Here is a 17,230-nt window from a genome sequence, read left to right on the forward strand (position 1 = left end):
GTGCATTCGACTATTATTCGTGGCTACTTTGAAAACATTTGAAAAAGATTTAGCAAAAAAAAAAAGATCAAAAGTGTTTTGATCGATTCAATATTTGACACCGTTTCATAAAAGGCAGAAGAACCGTCTGATCAAAGAGGTGAAAAAAAAGGAATCTGGGAGTTGTGCTTCGTATCACATCAGTCTATACCAGTAAAAATAGAGCAAAAGTAAATCGAATATATCACACTGGCATGTCACAAATATACAAGGTATTATTCCGGGAATGTTCAGCGAGTACTTTTTGTTAAACATGTTCGATTAAAACGCTCCAACCTGTAAAGCTCTAAAAATAACGCTCTTAGCAAACGCCTAAAGTAGCAGAATTTTCTAGTGAAATTATTCTGAAGACGGAAACACTATAATTTTAAAGGCACATAATATGACCTTGTATATATACGGAAAATTTTATCCAGATACACGTGTAACCTATTATTTACGCAATTACACTGTCTGCAAAACAGCTCTATCAGGTTACATTCTCAGAACTGACAATTGTTCCAGCTGCATGATCTTCAGTGCTTGGCACTCATGCAGCATTTTGCAGACTCACTATTAACCTCTCTTCAAGGCAAGTGCTTTATCAACATTCTATTGGTAAACCATTTACCTGAGACTTTTGTTAACAGAAATATCAAACCATGTCTGACTTATCTTGCTGGCCTGCGTGTTGAACATGCTATTCTTGAAGCTTTTTTGTCTTCCTTTTTGGCATACCACTCACCATGTCTGACTTATCTTGCTGTCAAATTTCAAAAAGGAAAAGATGTAGTTAATATAACAGGAGGAGGTAATAAAATAAGAAATTTTAGGTCATTATCGCCAAAGGTTAAAAAGATATAGCCAAATCAATCATGTATACAAAGAGGAAAAGGCTGTATAGTGACATCTGACTGGTTTGTTGATGATTATTCATAGCATTGTGTCAATATGACTAGTTAAGCTGATTGTTCCCAGACGTAAGCAGTCTTCTAATGATTTCTGATTGATTGCAGAAGCAGACAGCCTCATAACGCTATCTGATTAATGGAGTATCCATTGGCACTAGTCAATTTTTAATTCATTAGCGTTATATACTCGTGCAGTGACGATAGTTCCAGCATTGATCCCCTCTCTTAGCTGGTTCATACAATGTTGTGACATTTCTTAAACCTTCAGGCTCACTCTGTGGTATAAGATTGGAGAAGAATGTTTTGGTGGTATTTTTTGGCACTGACAAAACATTGGAAGTATTAGATGCTATTTTCTCTAAAATAGAAGGGCAGAATCATTTTATGATAAAGAACAGGATAGGGTACCAATCTTGCGCCTTGCAATCCATTATCCTTGCAGAAACGGACTGCCAAAGATTGAGAAGGGGCAGCTGGGGGGAAATCTTCAGCTGGCATTGCAAATGGACGAACCATTTTATCAAATTTGTCCAAGGTGAGATATGATCCAACTTCCTGCAATCTTTCTGGCTCCATAATTTTCATAGTGTGATCATCAGGTAGCAATGAATCTTTTCCATGTTCGCTCTGTATGGATACATTTTTCAAGAACTGTTGAGTTAATAACCAGAAATGTTGAAAACAAACATCTTACATTTCATTTGAAGGGGACCAAACTCACCTGTAAGGAACTTATATCTGCACCACGACTATATGTCATTTCTATGCGAAACCTTTTTGGGTCTTCCAAAGAAACCTGCAATAGTTGTCCAATGACAAGATCAATATCACTTCTCACCGGTAGTATTAGTAAAGTAAAAGCTTATGATTACACTATAATTTTTTAATACCTCTGTATTCTCGAACATACGCAATACAATGTAACTCATGTAGTCAAGTTCCCTTGTTTTAAACAGATTATCTAGAGCATTTTTGCAAACAAGACTTTCTTCTCCATCCATAGATTCATCAAAATTGCAGTATCGAAGTACATTCATTAGAGAATGTATATGTGATTCCTGACAACAAAATAATCCTTAGTCATTCTTATCAGGGAGAAGAAAACAAAAACAAAGAATTTCAGTTCAAAAAAAAAAAAACTCCAAAGAAATGTCATATAGGAAATTGTCGTTTCCATGATGATGTATGCTTTTTAGAGCCTTAGTTTTTAGGGTTTTTTTTTTGAAATTTCTGTATACTTCTATAGTTATATTGATATATTACCATAAATCAAGAAAGCATAAACTTAACAATTTGCAAGGGGAATATGAAAACTCAATGTAATTTGTCTTACTGATGTAAAATAGAGCCTTGTTCGAACACGTCGTTCAGGTTCCATCACATTGGCATATCTACAACAAAATTATTTGAATATCAATTGTATTCTTCATAGTCAAGATTCCTAACTGGAATTTCGTACTTACTTTGGATCCAAGCAGTATTTGGTTTCTTTGTGCGAATCATCAAGATCAATTGACTTCTTGTTTGAGTTAGGTCTATCAAAACCCTCATTCTTAACATCCCCATAGTAACCCCTATCCTTCCGTTTTGAAGAAGGTACTATTGTTGGATCATGGCATGCATTAGATTCACCACCAGCAGCAGCAACCTCTCGTCTGGTGTTATGCAGGTCAATCAGAATCTTGCCCAACAAACGGCGTGCAATCTGAAGAAAAGGACATGAGAAACATCATAAGTTGCTTGTGACTAAAAAACAAAACAGTGCCAAATAAAAGGGCTAGCCTCTAGGAGAAAATTGGGTACTACATATTTTCTGCAACAAATTCCTTTAGCATCCTTCATTTCTAGAAACAAAATCTCATTTATGTTAGTTTTTCGGATAAACACTACATAATGAAAACAATGAATATACAGGACACAACTCATAACAGTTTCTTTTCCAGTTTTCAAATATATTTACACACCAGTACCTTTGAACCAATTTTGAGTTTCTGCTTCGCATTTATTCCATACTCATTTGGAATTACACCATCAGCTAGTGACTGAATGAAAAAGAAACATTATAAATAGTTAGATAGCAGGCAGAAAATGGATAGAAAAAGAGCATTAGAATGACCAATCATAAAATTCAGAATTCAACATAAGCACGCCACTCTTACTAGTAACGTACTCTCTCCATCCCATAATATAAGGGATTTTATCCCTCTCACTAGACCCACAATATAAGAGATTTTGCTATACTACTTGTCACATCCATCATCTCTAATTCAAATTTCTACCTATTTTAGCCTCCAACTACCCACTCACCACAACCAAAATCACATTTAATAGGGGTATTGTAGTCCTTTCTTTTCATCCTTAACCTTTCCCAAAAGGGAATAATCCCTTATATTATGGGATGGAGGGAGTAATAGGTAGTATAGCAGTACATGTTTCTAATAGTGCATAGCATATTGAGTTCTCTCAGTGTTAATTTAGTAACAGTAAAGCAATAAACATTCACCACTCTACTAGTTGTATTCATAATGTAAAACAGGGATCAAAGGATTTCATTTAGGACCTGAGTGCTATGAAATGATGTCTTCATGTGCAAATATTTCACAAATACACAGGAGCAGCTGTATATCCGTGGTTCTACACACATTTAAGTGCAAGGTACATTTTAAGAGTGAGATACATATTTAATTTACCTGAGAAACTCTGAAGAGATCACTCAAACCATTAAGTTTGAGGTGTGAGTTATGAAGGAGGTCATACCTGTCAAGTATACTGTTAGAAATAGATGAGGTGAAGAGATATGCTGGAACAAAGAAATGTTTTTGAAACTTGAGAAAATGCTTTTGTTTCGAACAAAAGCATCACGTGATTTTTAAAATAATTGCAAGAAGCCTTGAATTGCAAAAAAGAGAGAGCAGATGAACACTTGCAAAAAAAGCAAAATGAAGTTATTTTGGGCAAATTTTATCTTTCTTTGAGATCGTCAACATTGTGAACTTTCCAGTGATCCACTAGCAAACTTTCAGGTAAGCTTTAGGAAATATTTGAGACTTTGATAGTCATGTTTTTTTTTTTTTTTTGAAACCAATAGTCATGGTTTTCTTATGAAAATAAGAAATTTATTTTCCTACGGCTGGGCTGTTTCGCTGAACATTCTTGTTGATTCCCTAGGTCACAGCCCCTAAGGCCTAAACAGCATGGAAAGCAGCTGGGCAAATCAAGGTCAGGCCCTCTCATGGCCAAGTTTCGAGGCACAATTTGGTATGCTAATTTGCATGTTCATTCAGAAAGGCAAATTCGAATGAAGTTGACAATTGACAAAGATCTTATGGAAGAGCATGATACAATCATACAATAGGCATCCAGGGCCCAGCTATTTTGTGAAGAGAAATAGAAGCATCTGGAGATGGTAACATGGTTACCCACTTGCAAGAGTCATATATATCAGGTATTTGCGTAGTGTCAAAACGTCTGCATCATAATGAGAGTTTTAGCAATGGTTACACAAGCTGCAACTCCTTCTGAGAATTTAATCAACAAGAATATTAAAAGCTTGGAAACATACTTTTTTCTTTCGTTGTAGAGATCCCTCTCTAGTTTCTTCCAACGGGCAAACATCAAAAGGAAGCTCTCGCTGCCACAAGGCAATCCAGAAGCAATGCGGTCCATATCAATTGCTGTTTTCCCTAGTGCCTTTGCTTGATCATAAGGATGACTCGGTGAGTCACTATCTGTCACAGCCTCTTCATCTTCATTGTCAGAAAGCAGCTTCACTTGTGCAGTTATTTCCTTGGTCAATTGAGCCTGATTGGACAGTTGAGATAAGGGCAACTTATTTGTCACCATTATAGATGTAATTATCTTAACGTTTGGTTGTTTTAGATGTGCAAGTTTCTGCAGAAACAACTCACAAGTATACGGTATAGAAAGCAAAGGGGAAAGGAAATAAATACATCTAATGCATATACCAAATTTGTGAGAAGGTTAGCAGCATTTGGAGGCACTCCAGCTCCATCAACCATCCATGGGAACTCCATAGTCTCACCATTTGCAATTTTTGAAGAAAGGATAATATTGTGCAAACGAGCCTGCAGAGATGTGACATTTTATGACAGAAACTTTTGAAGTTTCAAACAAATATTTTTTTTCATAAGTATGAGTTATGGCATTGGTATCTGAAGGCGACCTTCGCTTCATCTATCTCAATAGAGCCATCCTGAAGTCCATCAAGCATAGAAGAGTCCTTACTGACAAGTGAAACCTGGAGACAGTAAATCCAATGAATTGCAGCTCTGTCAAGTCTTCAACTGGATATATTTCCGTAATAGGAACAAACCAGAATTGGAGTTAACTCCCCCTCCAAATCAAGAAGACCTTTCGCAAAAGCTGCTGCAGACATCTATTAGGTAACAACAAGAAAAAAAATGTAAGCAACCATCCGTTAGGACCGTTACCCAGTACAAGAAAAATGACATAGGATAGTAAGGTCAGGAAACCCCAGCAATCATTACTTTTTTTACATATTAAATGCAAAATTATTTGATGGCATGTCATTATGTTCATGTTGTCTTTGGATTTTCTCCTTTCTTTTCTCTGTTGTCTGTGTGCATCCCTGCCTGATGTAATTCCATTACTTAATGAAATATCCCTTGCCTAAAAAATTTAATGGCATGTCACAGAAGGCATAAATGCACAAAAAACATAAACATTTCAGTGAATCCAGAATGGAACTAAATAGTTTCTGGTAGTTAGAGAATTACCAAGAAGAAGAATAAGTTATTACATTACGTTACTATTGATTATATGGACCAGGGTCCAGAAATCTGCTACCAGTTCTGCTTAATACTGGGTTTTTGCCCACTTGAAGGTGTGATGCATCAAATCATGTGTAATCATGTGAAAAGACCAGTTTTTCAGATAGCTGCCAAAAAATGGCTGGTTTTCAGAGGAACAGAGCAGGCAGTTCAATCCCGAGTCCCGACTCTAAAATCCTAACCCTGATATGGACATGATGTACCCAAAAAATGGCTGGTTTTCATTTTCTTTTACATTCAATAACCCAAGCCTGTAAGAAGAAATACTGCCATTTACCTGGACACGACCTTCATCTGAACTGTATATTTTCAGATCATGCCTATATGTACTGTGCAGACGAAGCAATCCTGGTCCTTCACCTAAATAAACCGAAGTCACACCAAAATAGTACATGAGACACAAAAGCCAAATAAATGGTGCTGTTTTCAGACAGTTAGAGAAAAGAATGGGAGGCTATCTAAAGAATGGGAGGCTATCTAACTGACATCTAGACAGAAATGGCAGCCAAATTAACAAAGGGAAAGGAAAGAAAGGACATAAGTAGGGCACAAAATATCAACGTGAAGGATAATAAACCATTTTGTGAAATGATTGCTGGAGTAATTTCACTAAAAGTAAAGATTGAGATACCATTTCAGTAAACCAACTGAACTGAAATAGCTGAACCTGACCAAGTTACATTTTATTGAAAAATTCACTACGATTATTTTGTTTAGTTAAGTTTTTTATTTCAAATTGGTACCCAAAGTGGCACAGTGAAACTGAATATAAACATTTAGTGAAGACTTCACCGAAGGTCTGAAATGGATTAGACTATGGTGGTGTTTAGTGATGCAGTTCATACAATAATTTAGTTAAAACCAGAGTTTCAGCAAAATATCACGTTGGAGACCCACAGCTTGATGCCACACATAGAAAGTTCTAAACGGGAAGCGGAAAAGTTTAGGATAAGGCATACTTGGATACATATTATTTCTGAAGTATCTTCCCAACTCTTCTGCCTGCATGATCAAACAAAAGCATCTGAGAGACACAAAGGGGGGACACGATAAGAACTTAAATGAAATGAACAGACTGATCATTAATCATGTTTACTTAGATTATGTCCATAGTACTAATAAGTTGAATATTTGGACATTGAAATTGGAGATTGTTGAATTAACATAAAATATCCATAAACCCCAAAAAATCATACCGACATCAAACTAAATGAGCTTCATTGGCAACGCAGTGCTCATTATAATAATGACAGATAATAAAATCTTCAATAGGTGAAATGAAATCAACCTGCTTTCTCCCAGCATGAGTTAGAACTCCACCGTACTTGAGAACCATCAGTGCTTCAATTGGATACTCCTCCTTCCCGTTGCCGTTACTTTTAGGAATATGGACCCAATTGGATGGCTTTAACTGCACTTTCCTATAAATACCTGAAAAATGTCCACCCTACAGGCCATAGGGAAACTAATACTTAATGCCTAAGAATCTATTGTATTTGCAACTAAAATTGACAATGAGGACAAATGCAGATTATATATGGCAGTAAACAAAAGGAAATGTCTAGACAGCGCCTTTGTATCGCATTTCTATTCATGCAACACAATTGTCTCAGCAAGAACAAGTACATAAATAAACAATCTTATATGTAGTATTTAATTAAACAGAAAACATTTTGTAAATAGTGATGTGGTATTTGATTATACTTCACGAGAATCTACAAGAACTCTGCAATGGAGGCATGGAGCTCCATAGATATGTAAACAGTAACTGCTGAACCACATAAGCTATTTATGTATATACAAACTGTTAAAAATTTTATGTTTTTTTTTAACATTTATAGATAGAAAAATGATTTTTGAAGAACAGGTAGAACAACAATAAGCATGATGGAGATCCACGGGAAATATACAGTTATCAACATGAAGGGAATGCTTTCATTATGCACTGACAAGATCACAAGAAGCATGCTGCTATCGTTGTAGTAGAAATTAGCTGACCTAAATACCAGGCACCAGTGAACACCTTTTCGTGCCACTCCAAAGTACGTCCAACCAAAACCAACACTTTAGGCTTTAATCCTCACTTCATTTTACAGGGTTAACCCAGTTGGTGTGCATGGCTCTTCAAGGTTTATGTACAACTACCATTCTTATGCTTGTATATTCATCCTAGGTGCCATGCCAAACATATAGCCCTATTAATACTTGAACACTATTTTACCTCTTCTAGAACTGCTCTAACTTGGCGTAGCTTCTCTGCATGCTCAATTTCAGCATCACTATCACTTTCACGGCCAGACCTGAAATTAGAAATTTTTTTCCTCTTTGTTAGCAACAAATCAACAATGCAACATACAAGGGAGAGAACATGCTCACAATTAAGATCCGTGTGGATGTCTACTATGTATTGTTAGAAGTCAGAACTCTAACCAAGATACACATATTACATAAAAACATAATTTCTGACATCAAAAGGTAAAATATTATATGGGGATATTAAACATGATCTCATAGATTTTTAGCATTTTGTAAACTAGCAAAAATGCACATATTTTGAAACCCTTGAGAACAAACAATAAATTGGAAGACATATTTGATACGGAGTAATATTTTGTTTTGTTGTATGTTACTAGTGACATCCAGCTGCACATACACAAACCATAAACCATAAAACCATAGAAAATTTGAGGCTCCAGAAATTACCTAGCACGTGGAACAAGGATTCTTGTTGCATCTAATAGATCTTGCAGCTGCAAGGCACTTTTAAGTTTTGCCTGCACAATTTGACAACATGATCAGTTTTCAGGAAGCAAAAATATAAAGCTCATGAATAAATCTAAATCGAAATTGAGTTAGTTTTCGTACCTCTGCATGGGCCTTTCCTCCATTGTATTTCAACATTAATTTTAAAAGCTTTTCTTCAGTTACCTTCAGCTTCACCTTTTGCTTTGGCGTGCGATCCCCACTTGCATATCATTTTTTGTAGTCTCAAAAACAAGTTTGATGATGATACAATTTAGAGATCATAAGATTATCCTTACTGGCGTATAACAGCTATGACACAGCGCAGCTCTTCTGATTGCCTAGATATGCCAACAGTTCCCCTTTCTCGATCTCTTACAGCATCAAATGGTTGGACTGGCTCACTGACTTTCCATGGAAGATTAGCAGGAATGGTGGATGAAATATGTGGAGCTTTATCATCGAGAAACATTTTCCTCAGAATGCATGCAGCATCATCGTAGTACCTGGAGTTATGAAGGCATTCACCAAATAAACAAGATATAACGAGGAATTTGACCATAGAAAACTACAAATGCATTAAACTGTTACAGTAATTGTTCCAACAGAGTGAGAAAGATTTACTTGTGTGAGCTTTTCACAAAACTCCAGCCATTGACATCACATACATAAGACCTTGCCTCCCCCAAATCACACCTTAGAAGATCAAAACCACACACCTACACAAAGAAGGAACAACTACTGAGCTAATACAACTACCTGTATGGTCTTTTGGTTTTGGAATCCTAACATATATCAAATTGTTATCCGCAGTCTTATGTGCTTCGTTCTTTGTAATAATTGGCTGTAGATTCTGTTGAAGCAAATGCCGGAATTAATCTAATTCCATTATATAATAAAAATATAACTAAGCACATATAAATTAGCTCTCTGTATATTTGTTTTCTGCATGTATGGCTTCTGGTCATGGAATAGAGGTGTGTCCAATTCATCTCCAATCTATCTAATTGATCCATTTTGCTCAATGGCAGGAAAGAGCATTGCATGCCATTTCATTAAGCTAGAGGATCGAAAGTTTTTTAGTTAAAAAAAGTCAAACTCAGTAATCACAAGATATTCAGCCAGAGATCAGGTCCCTAAAGGAAAAAACAAAACAAAAAAAGAAAATCAAGGAACTCATTTAGTACAGATGCGCCAGCAGAATAAGGTCAAGAATGACCAACAAAGGAAAATTTAAGCTACATATATAAGCTCTTAAAAGCATTTTGCTCCAGCAAGGTGCCATTTCATGCACTCCTTGATCAACCAAACTTGAACCACTGCAGCATTGATCCTATTGAAAATTCTCGTTCCACAGAATCCAAGCAACAGAGATCACTATGGAGTTGGATGCTCAATACCTTCTTGATCTTCCACACTACTTGACCTTGTGCTAATTAATCTTGAAGGAAACAAATTCTACTTATATGCTGTAGAGACTTAACACGATGATGGTTTCACTAACTGTATCCATTATGTCTAGTGGTATTGACAGGTGACAGCCCATAAATACACAATATAAGATACATCCTAAGTTCTGAAATAGTGTAAGCTTCCGACATAGTAGGAATTAAATAATAACTAAAAGAATTCTGTACCGCTTGTCCGAAGGCTTGGCAAATATTCCTTGCAATTTGTTTCTCAGTAGGGGTTAGTAAAACAGGATAGCGCACCTTCAAGAAAGATACAAATTATACAACAAGTGTTAGATACAAATTATACAACAAGTGTTACTATATATCTACACAGAATGGTAACTAAAGAACATAAACGGGTTAAATATCCATCAAAGTGTCAAATACTGAGGCATATTGATAGCACTGGTGAATCCTATGGAAAATAGGCAACAAAGGTTACCTCTTTTCCATCAGAATTCCTCATAACAACCCCATCTACAACTGGAGATTTGCGGGCTTCAGCATGTGCATATCCTGGCCCAACTGTATAAACCTACAACATGATGGTTAGTCTTTTATAGGACAAAGCAACCCTGGACCAATTGGGAAACTGTCCTGATGAAGATAATTTTCCCTCAAACCCAGATTTCAAAGAGAATGTGATTCCCTTTTGGTATCCCTAGAGATTCAAGTCCTTACCATGGTGCATTTCTTAATGCCCAAATAAAAAAAAGGGAAGCTTGTGGCATATGTTGCATGTTATGGCAACAATGCATGTAGGCATCAACTGTATAAAATATAATTATTTTATGTTTACTCATTACCAAGAAGAAAGCTGTAAAAAGTTCCTTTTTAACATATCTGGAGAGTATAAGTTGGGAGGAAAAAAAAATAGCACTAGGCGCAAGTTCTGTCACCTTGACATCTGTTCCTCCTGTTGGCATGAATTCTTCATAAATGTAAGATCCACCTCGCCTCACCTTCCTAACGTCTGGATAAAATTCACTAGATCGATTGCCAACCTATGCATAAATATTTTGAAGAATACATCTGGTGAGTGAATTTGGGGAGTTTTGAACAGATGAAAGTCGACTGGAAGAACATGATATGACAAGCAGATTCAGAAATCAGAATGCACATTAACTCATTCATTTATATCAAAGAAGTTTAACCTCAGCAAGAAAATACCAACTAGAGCAAAGATAGCCAGTTATTTTTTAAGGAGGCCGGCCTGAATATATTAACCTTCAAAGGTAAAAAAAAAAAGTAATACAAAGGCGGACACAGCGCAAGCACGTCAGAGAGGACACAAAATAGATAAAACAGCATGTTAGAACATAAAGCAGATGATCATCTGCTAGGTTACTGAGTTATACTGTGACAGTGTTTATTATCAAGTAATTTTTCTTAGCAACAAGAAAGACATCACACATAATTGTGTGTGTAAAAGAAAAATAGATAGGATTATAGACACTCTGTGCTAAACAAGGAACAAGCTTGGAAGAAGAAAATGAAAAGGAAAGCAGATTAGAACTGAAGCAGCTCCCTATCGACAGCGCTAACACCATCTACTCTAGATGCTAAGTACTTCCTCAGTTAAGAAATGATTAGTATTTTCTTAACAAGAAAGAGACTAATTACAATTTTTCTACCAAGAAATGTGTGTGAATTGAAGGTAACAAGTGCCCACCTTGCGGAACAGTTCTTTCATTCCTCCACCAGCGGAGCTAGGATAATATATCATTATGTTATGATCATCTCCTATGTACAATAGAATTAGTCAGCAGCAGCAAAGATTTGTTCTAACACTTCTTTACAATGCGTCAAAGTTAATGTTTAAAATAGACAATCTGACAAATTAAATTTGCAGTACCGCACAAATTGGAATATGCATGGATGCATTGATAAGACTGATTCATGATTTGCATATAAAAAAATGTAGAACTTATTGCAGAACAATTGGCAGTTATTAAGGATAGGTTTTCCACAATAAATGAAAGTACAAGGCACAGACCACAGGGGAACAAAATGCATACTTTAGCTAAAATAAATTGTCTACTACTAAACCAATAATAAGAATGAATGAACAATTTTAAGTTTCTTACCCATCAGTACTAATATGTAAATTTGTTTCATACCATGCCATGAAGAATATCTCATTTATGTATTTTAGGAGCAAGATAAGCAATGTTTAGTGTTTGACATTATTTAGACTGCCAAGGCTTCGGCTTGTTGATGCTTCGACAGTCAACATATGTTTCCAAAGCACTCATGCATTCTATTGAAATTAGATCCATATCACAGGAAGGTCAGGCCCAAATATCAATTGACTCATGATATTTTGCCAAATACATAGTTTTTCCTAATCCTAGAGAGTGGATGCAAGGTGGGCTCTAATGAGTTAGCTTTGCATGGTTTGTTTTAATTATGTCCATTAAAGATGTATTATCACCACCCAATCGTACCATTAATTTGTGTTTTGAGTTGTACCCTACAATACGGAATGGATTTTGCCAGTTTTTGGAAGGCTCGCAATTTTCTTTTGTAACCTGCCACTTCTCATAGTTGATACTAGGAAGCAGCCTTCCATGAGAAGCTTAATCAATCAGACCTAGTGCAGGTTTTCTTTTTCTTTCTTTTTTTTTGTTTTGGCGTACATGTATTCCGCAGATATAAAATGATAGTTGGTATTCTAGTGGGAGACAGAAGAACAGGCATGAACTAGTAGAAGGAAAAACCATTAAGAAAATATTTTTTCTATCAAGAGCTGATACTAACATACCATCGATTGGTTTCTCCACAAAAGGCTTGTAAAACCGCTTTCCATGGATCTCAATAAAATCATCTTGCTCAACAAAGTACTTTAACTCTTGGTTAGGGTATTCTCTTCTGACAACAGCATAAGTTGGAACAGGAACTCCAAACAATTTAAGGTGCTAAACAGGCAAAAGGGAAGTATCAACATTTGCGAAAAGAGAATAAGCTATCATGTAAAAGGTTGCAAACTGGAGTGGAGGGCTGTGTTTCTCTATAAGTATAGTTGGATAAAACCATCTGTTGACTATCTTATCCATCCTATAAATTTTGTTGACGGTAATAGTTGCTTTGTCAGGAAAACAAAACAAGAATACTTATAGGCCAAGCATTTTGTTGGATATACATAATGATATAACAAATAAAACAAACTATACTGTTCTTGCAGACTAGGACCACATCAGTCACATAATATAAGGAACAGACATAACATCTAGTTTTTTTTACAGAACTTAACTTTCCATCCAAAATTATGCATATCCTTTTGCAGGTTCCATAGGACACATTTACACAGAGGAACATATTGTAGGCATATGAACTTAAAAGAAATTTCTTTTCAAACTGGAAATGCTATATCTAAGAAGAACATTTGCTCACAGAAGATTATCTCATTGGTATCAGTTTCCAGAGAGAGAGAGAGAGAGAGAGAGAGAGAGAGAGAGATCAGTACCAACTTCTGCATTTATTAGGATAAAAAGGCCTGTTTGTATTGGCAGTTTCAAAAGAGAATGTAACAGATATTACAGTAGAGTCTTGAGATTAACATGGTCAACAATAGACTGCAGAAGCAAAAACTAGATATTTCAAACGAACTAAACAAAGGTTCATTACCAGATATTCATAGATGATCTTGCTGCCATCTTTTGGTTTATATACTGTTGAGTACTACTACGTTCTTCAAGAGAAGTTATTTCTTCTAGTTTAAAGGAGGTTAATTTGCATCCCATGATAACTAGCAAGAAATAACACATCTTTAAAGAATCTATTACAGAACAAGCAACTCAGTCAAAACATGAAAAAAGGATATCTCAAATGTACGAAGCATCATTTTTTATTATACCGATATTAATACCTCATATACTTTGCTGCGATCATGGAGGAGGTATTGGGGATCCAACTCATTGACCAAAAATGGCCTGCATAAAGATATTTACATAATGTTATTGCATCAAGTTGCTGAACTTATATAGGTATCTAGCTAATAATAAACATGTGAATTTCTTAGGCCCATAATCAACACTGCCTGTGTATTTCCCAAGAAAAATAATATACACATTAATAATATGTTCAAATTGCAGCTGACCAGTGTTAAAAAAAGGCTAGCTCAAATGATAACCTATACTTATGATTTCTAAAGTTCTCTTCATTTTCTTCAGCTACAGAAAAAAGGCATAGGCAAACTCATATATACATACATGAATGAAACAGTGATATCAATAAGAGCTTAGGTGATGCTATTATGAATAGAGTTGCTTTAGATACATTAATTAGCCATGGGCACATTCAGTAGCAACTATATCAAAGTAACTTTAAAAGTGGTGCAAATGTTGAAGCCAAAAAGGGCAACTATACAGAAACAACACATGGGTCATCAATGTCCACAATTTTATTGTTGATAATTATCTTAGTCCAGCTGCTAGTAGTACTAGAAATGTTCTATATGTCAGGGAAGCCTGTTGTGAAACTAAAGATACTTGCAGATCCAGCACAAAGATGTGCTCTGAAAATTTCATGTGTCAGGAAAAGCATTTAACCTGCGTAAAGCAGCATATTTCTCTGCCTTTTCTAGTGGATACCCAGCCGAGTAAAAGGCAATCAGACAGTCACATAGAGGCCAGCTGTCAACAAAAAAAACAGAACAAAGATGATTTCATAGTAAACACAATATATGAAGAAAAATAAATCACTGAATTAACCTCATTATACTCCATCCAATCACGAAAACATATGTGCAGATAATTAGATGTTTTGGACATGTTTCAAGTCAAACTTTAAAAAGTTGAACATCAATGTATTACTAGATTGAATGTATGAAAATCATATGCGTAGATTTGCCTCAAAAAGTATTGTTGTAATACATCAGGTATTCAAAGATTTTACAATAGAAATTAGTGGTCAATACTGCATTTTGAAGACCGTGTAACTGTCCAAAAAGGCATTTTTTTGTGACCAGAGGTAATATCATGTAAAGTCTGATATCATCAGATAGAAGGAAATCTTTAGTATTCTAGGAATATTAAGTTGACATCTGCTAAGAGGTGCATCATCACATATGGACAATGGATTTATTTAGCAGCACAAAATTTTAAAACATATCAGTTATATTTCCTAGACAGATATTCATAATCACTCTATCAAGGATTAAATATGGTTATGCTACAGCAATCATTTGTGAACTGACTATATTTATCCTAGGTCTTATCCTTCAAGTAAGACAGCATGATCCATCATTCATGTCTGTACATCTGTACAGATATTTTGACCTGCATAATTTGCTTTTCTATTTTGCCAATAACAACAAATTGAGAACTAAAGAATTCAAGCTCATAGAAGGATCTCCCTTCACAGCTATCAGGCATACCTTTCAATAGGATCTTCAAGAATGATTTTGTCACCAAAAATTATAATCTGCATCCATAAAGCATGCATGTAGTTATTAACATTCAGCACAATGTAGTTGCTTTACTAAAGAGCCAGAGATGCTCATATGTTGTATTGATCAGAAGCAAAACACTTTACTATGCCAATACACCATGGTGGCATATACGTATCTTCTGCAGGATTCATAGCTACAACTGACTGTATTTGGCAACTGATAACAGAAGAGAGAGTATAATTACAAGGTTCTTCTTCCATAACATTTTATAGATATTTATCTAGTTTTTATGACTACCAAACTTGAAGTTGTGCAGGCCACACATAGACTTTTGTAGGAAATAATACAAGAATGGCGTTTTGCATGGTTGTTGTTTGTTCCTCCTACATATTCTTGTTTTCCGGGTACCCGGCCAAATAATGAAGGATTGATTGAGCCGTGGAACCCGGGCAATATGTAATCGCGACGCCTTAACTTGTACAGCAGTCAGAAAATAGGGTGCTAATGGGTTCAGTTACACAGTTTACTCCTGCATATGGAAACAGAGACACAAGGATCATATGCTTTTTTCAGTTGATGTTGTCATAGACCTCTAGCATGTTTCTTCAGACAGTTCGCGGGCATCAATAATCCTAATTGAATCTCTGAATGCTTCTCATCCTACAAAAAGACTCCATTTTTCCTCTCCATTTGATATCAAAATTTGCTCTTAAGGAGAAACGTCAAACTAATTAACAAAAGAAACACGGGCTGGAATCTGCCTGAAGACCAGAATGACCTTTTCCGAACCATACCTCGAACTCCCCGAACGCCCGCAGCCTCTCAAGAATCTGCTCCATGGGGGAACACCACACCTGCAACCAACATGGGAGAAAAAGAATAACAAAAAGTAATCAACATGGCCACCTCCGCATTGGAGCCAACCCAAGAACACAACTGAAAAAAATGGATAAAAAATCACACCTTCTTCTCCATGACGCAGACACCAATCTTGATCTTGCCTCCACCGTCACAGCCATCATTCCGCCGCTCCATCCCCTCGCTACCCCTTTCTGTTCTCCGGGAAAGAAGAGATTACAACGGGAAAGGGAGGGTCTGTTTCTTAGGACATTTCGCACCCCCCACAAGGATTCCAAGATTGAAGCTTTTTATGGAGGAGGGCAGGGAGGGACGAAGAGGGTATGTGAGGAGAGTGCACTGTGCAAGGATAAACTTTTCTTCCTTTTTCCCCCTTTATTTTTCAAGGACTACAAGTCTACAATGAGCAGCTCTCTGCGTCTCTCCCCATGCTAGTTTATTCTGAATCTCTTCCCATGCTAGTTTATCTCGGATTTGCTCGGAAAGAACCTCCTTTTCATTGCTTTTACTTTTGTTTATGTGCTCAGCAGTCAACATGACTCTTCTCTTTTTCAGTTCTCCACTTCTGTTCAGCAAGAAATTAGGAGATACGGTAGTTAGTTGGCTTATTGCTACGGGCACACGGTAAGTTTTGGTTTACTTGCAAGCACGACCACACATTCGGGGTTTCTGACAATACATGATGAGTCTAGTAGCAACACAAGCACAATTTAGGACAATTTAGGGTGTGTTTAGTTGGGGAAAAGGAAATTTTTGAGTGTCACATTGAACATTTGACCGGATGTCGGAAGGGGTTTTCGGACACGAATGAAAAAGCTAATTTCAGAACTCGCCTGGAAACCGCGAGACGAATCTTTTGAGACTAATTAAGCCGTCATTAGCACATGTGGGTTACTATAGCACTTATAGCTAATCACGGACTAATTAGGCTTAAAAGATTCGTCTCGCGATTTCCCCCATAACTGCGCAATTAGTTTTTTTATCTATATTTAATGCTTTATGTATGTGTCTAAAGATTCGATGTGATGTTTTTGGGAAAAAATT

At 36.2% G+C, this 17,230-nt stretch overlaps 1 protein-coding gene across 4 annotated transcripts; it reads right to left on the minus strand.

Moving 5' to 3' along the window:
• Positions 1-42: 42 nt before the first annotated feature.
• On the minus strand, positions 43-16,675 carry LOC127765231 (inositol hexakisphosphate and diphosphoinositol-pentakisphosphate kinase VIP1-like). 4 transcript variants are annotated; one of them, XM_052290099.1, is made up of 31 exons: positions 16,292-16,675; positions 16,123-16,182; positions 15,314-15,360; positions 14,487-14,570; positions 13,805-13,868; positions 12,701-12,854; positions 11,609-11,679; positions 10,836-10,940; positions 10,379-10,471; positions 10,120-10,194; positions 9,107-9,201; positions 8,782-8,988; positions 8,606-8,705; positions 8,444-8,514; positions 7,962-8,040; positions 7,029-7,187; positions 6,700-6,742; positions 6,018-6,100; positions 5,263-5,325; positions 5,113-5,187; positions 4,895-5,014; positions 4,492-4,730; positions 4,353-4,397; positions 3,620-3,686; positions 2,900-2,971; positions 2,393-2,634; positions 2,263-2,320; positions 1,820-1,987; positions 1,651-1,725; positions 1,338-1,556; positions 43-697 (listed from the first exon to the last, which is right to left on the minus strand). In XM_052290099.1, exons 1-31 carry the CDS (start codon positions 16,361-16,363, stop codon positions 674-676), a joined length of 3,129 nt encoding a protein of 1,042 aa, XP_052146059.1. In that variant the 5' UTR covers positions 16,364-16,675; the 3' UTR covers positions 43-673. The 4 variants fall into 4 exon arrangements, with proteins under 4 accessions (XP_052146059.1, XP_052146068.1, XP_052146052.1 ...); XM_052290092.1 differs by having other exon boundaries at positions 46-781; positions 16,292-16,673; XM_052290108.1 differs by lacking the exon at positions 4,353-4,397 and having other exon boundaries at positions 45-781; positions 16,292-16,673.
• Between the last annotated feature and the right edge of the window lie 555 nt (positions 16,676-17,230).

This window comes from Oryza glaberrima, chromosome 1 (genome assembly GCF_000147395.1).
Source record: "Oryza glaberrima chromosome 1, OglaRS2, whole genome shotgun sequence".
In the NCBI taxonomy this organism is placed as follows: domain Eukaryota; kingdom Viridiplantae; phylum Streptophyta; class Magnoliopsida; order Poales; family Poaceae; genus Oryza; species Oryza glaberrima.

What these genes read in the sequence shown, in the direction of transcription:
- LOC127765231 (XM_052290092.1), bottom strand. Translation starts at nt 16,363, where the DNA reads ATGGAGCGGCGGAATGATGGCTGTGACGGTGGAGGCAAGATCAAGATT. An exon ending in CTTGAAGATCCTATTGAAAG is followed by an intron (nt 14,571 to 15,313) that starts GTATGCCTGATA and finishes TTTTGTTGACAG; the next exon opens with CTGGCCTCTATGTGACTGTC. An exon ending in CAGAAATAATATGTATCCAA is followed by an intron (nt 6,101 to 6,699) that starts GTATGCCTTATC and finishes CGGTTTATTTAG; the next exon opens with GTGAAGGACCAGGATTGCTT.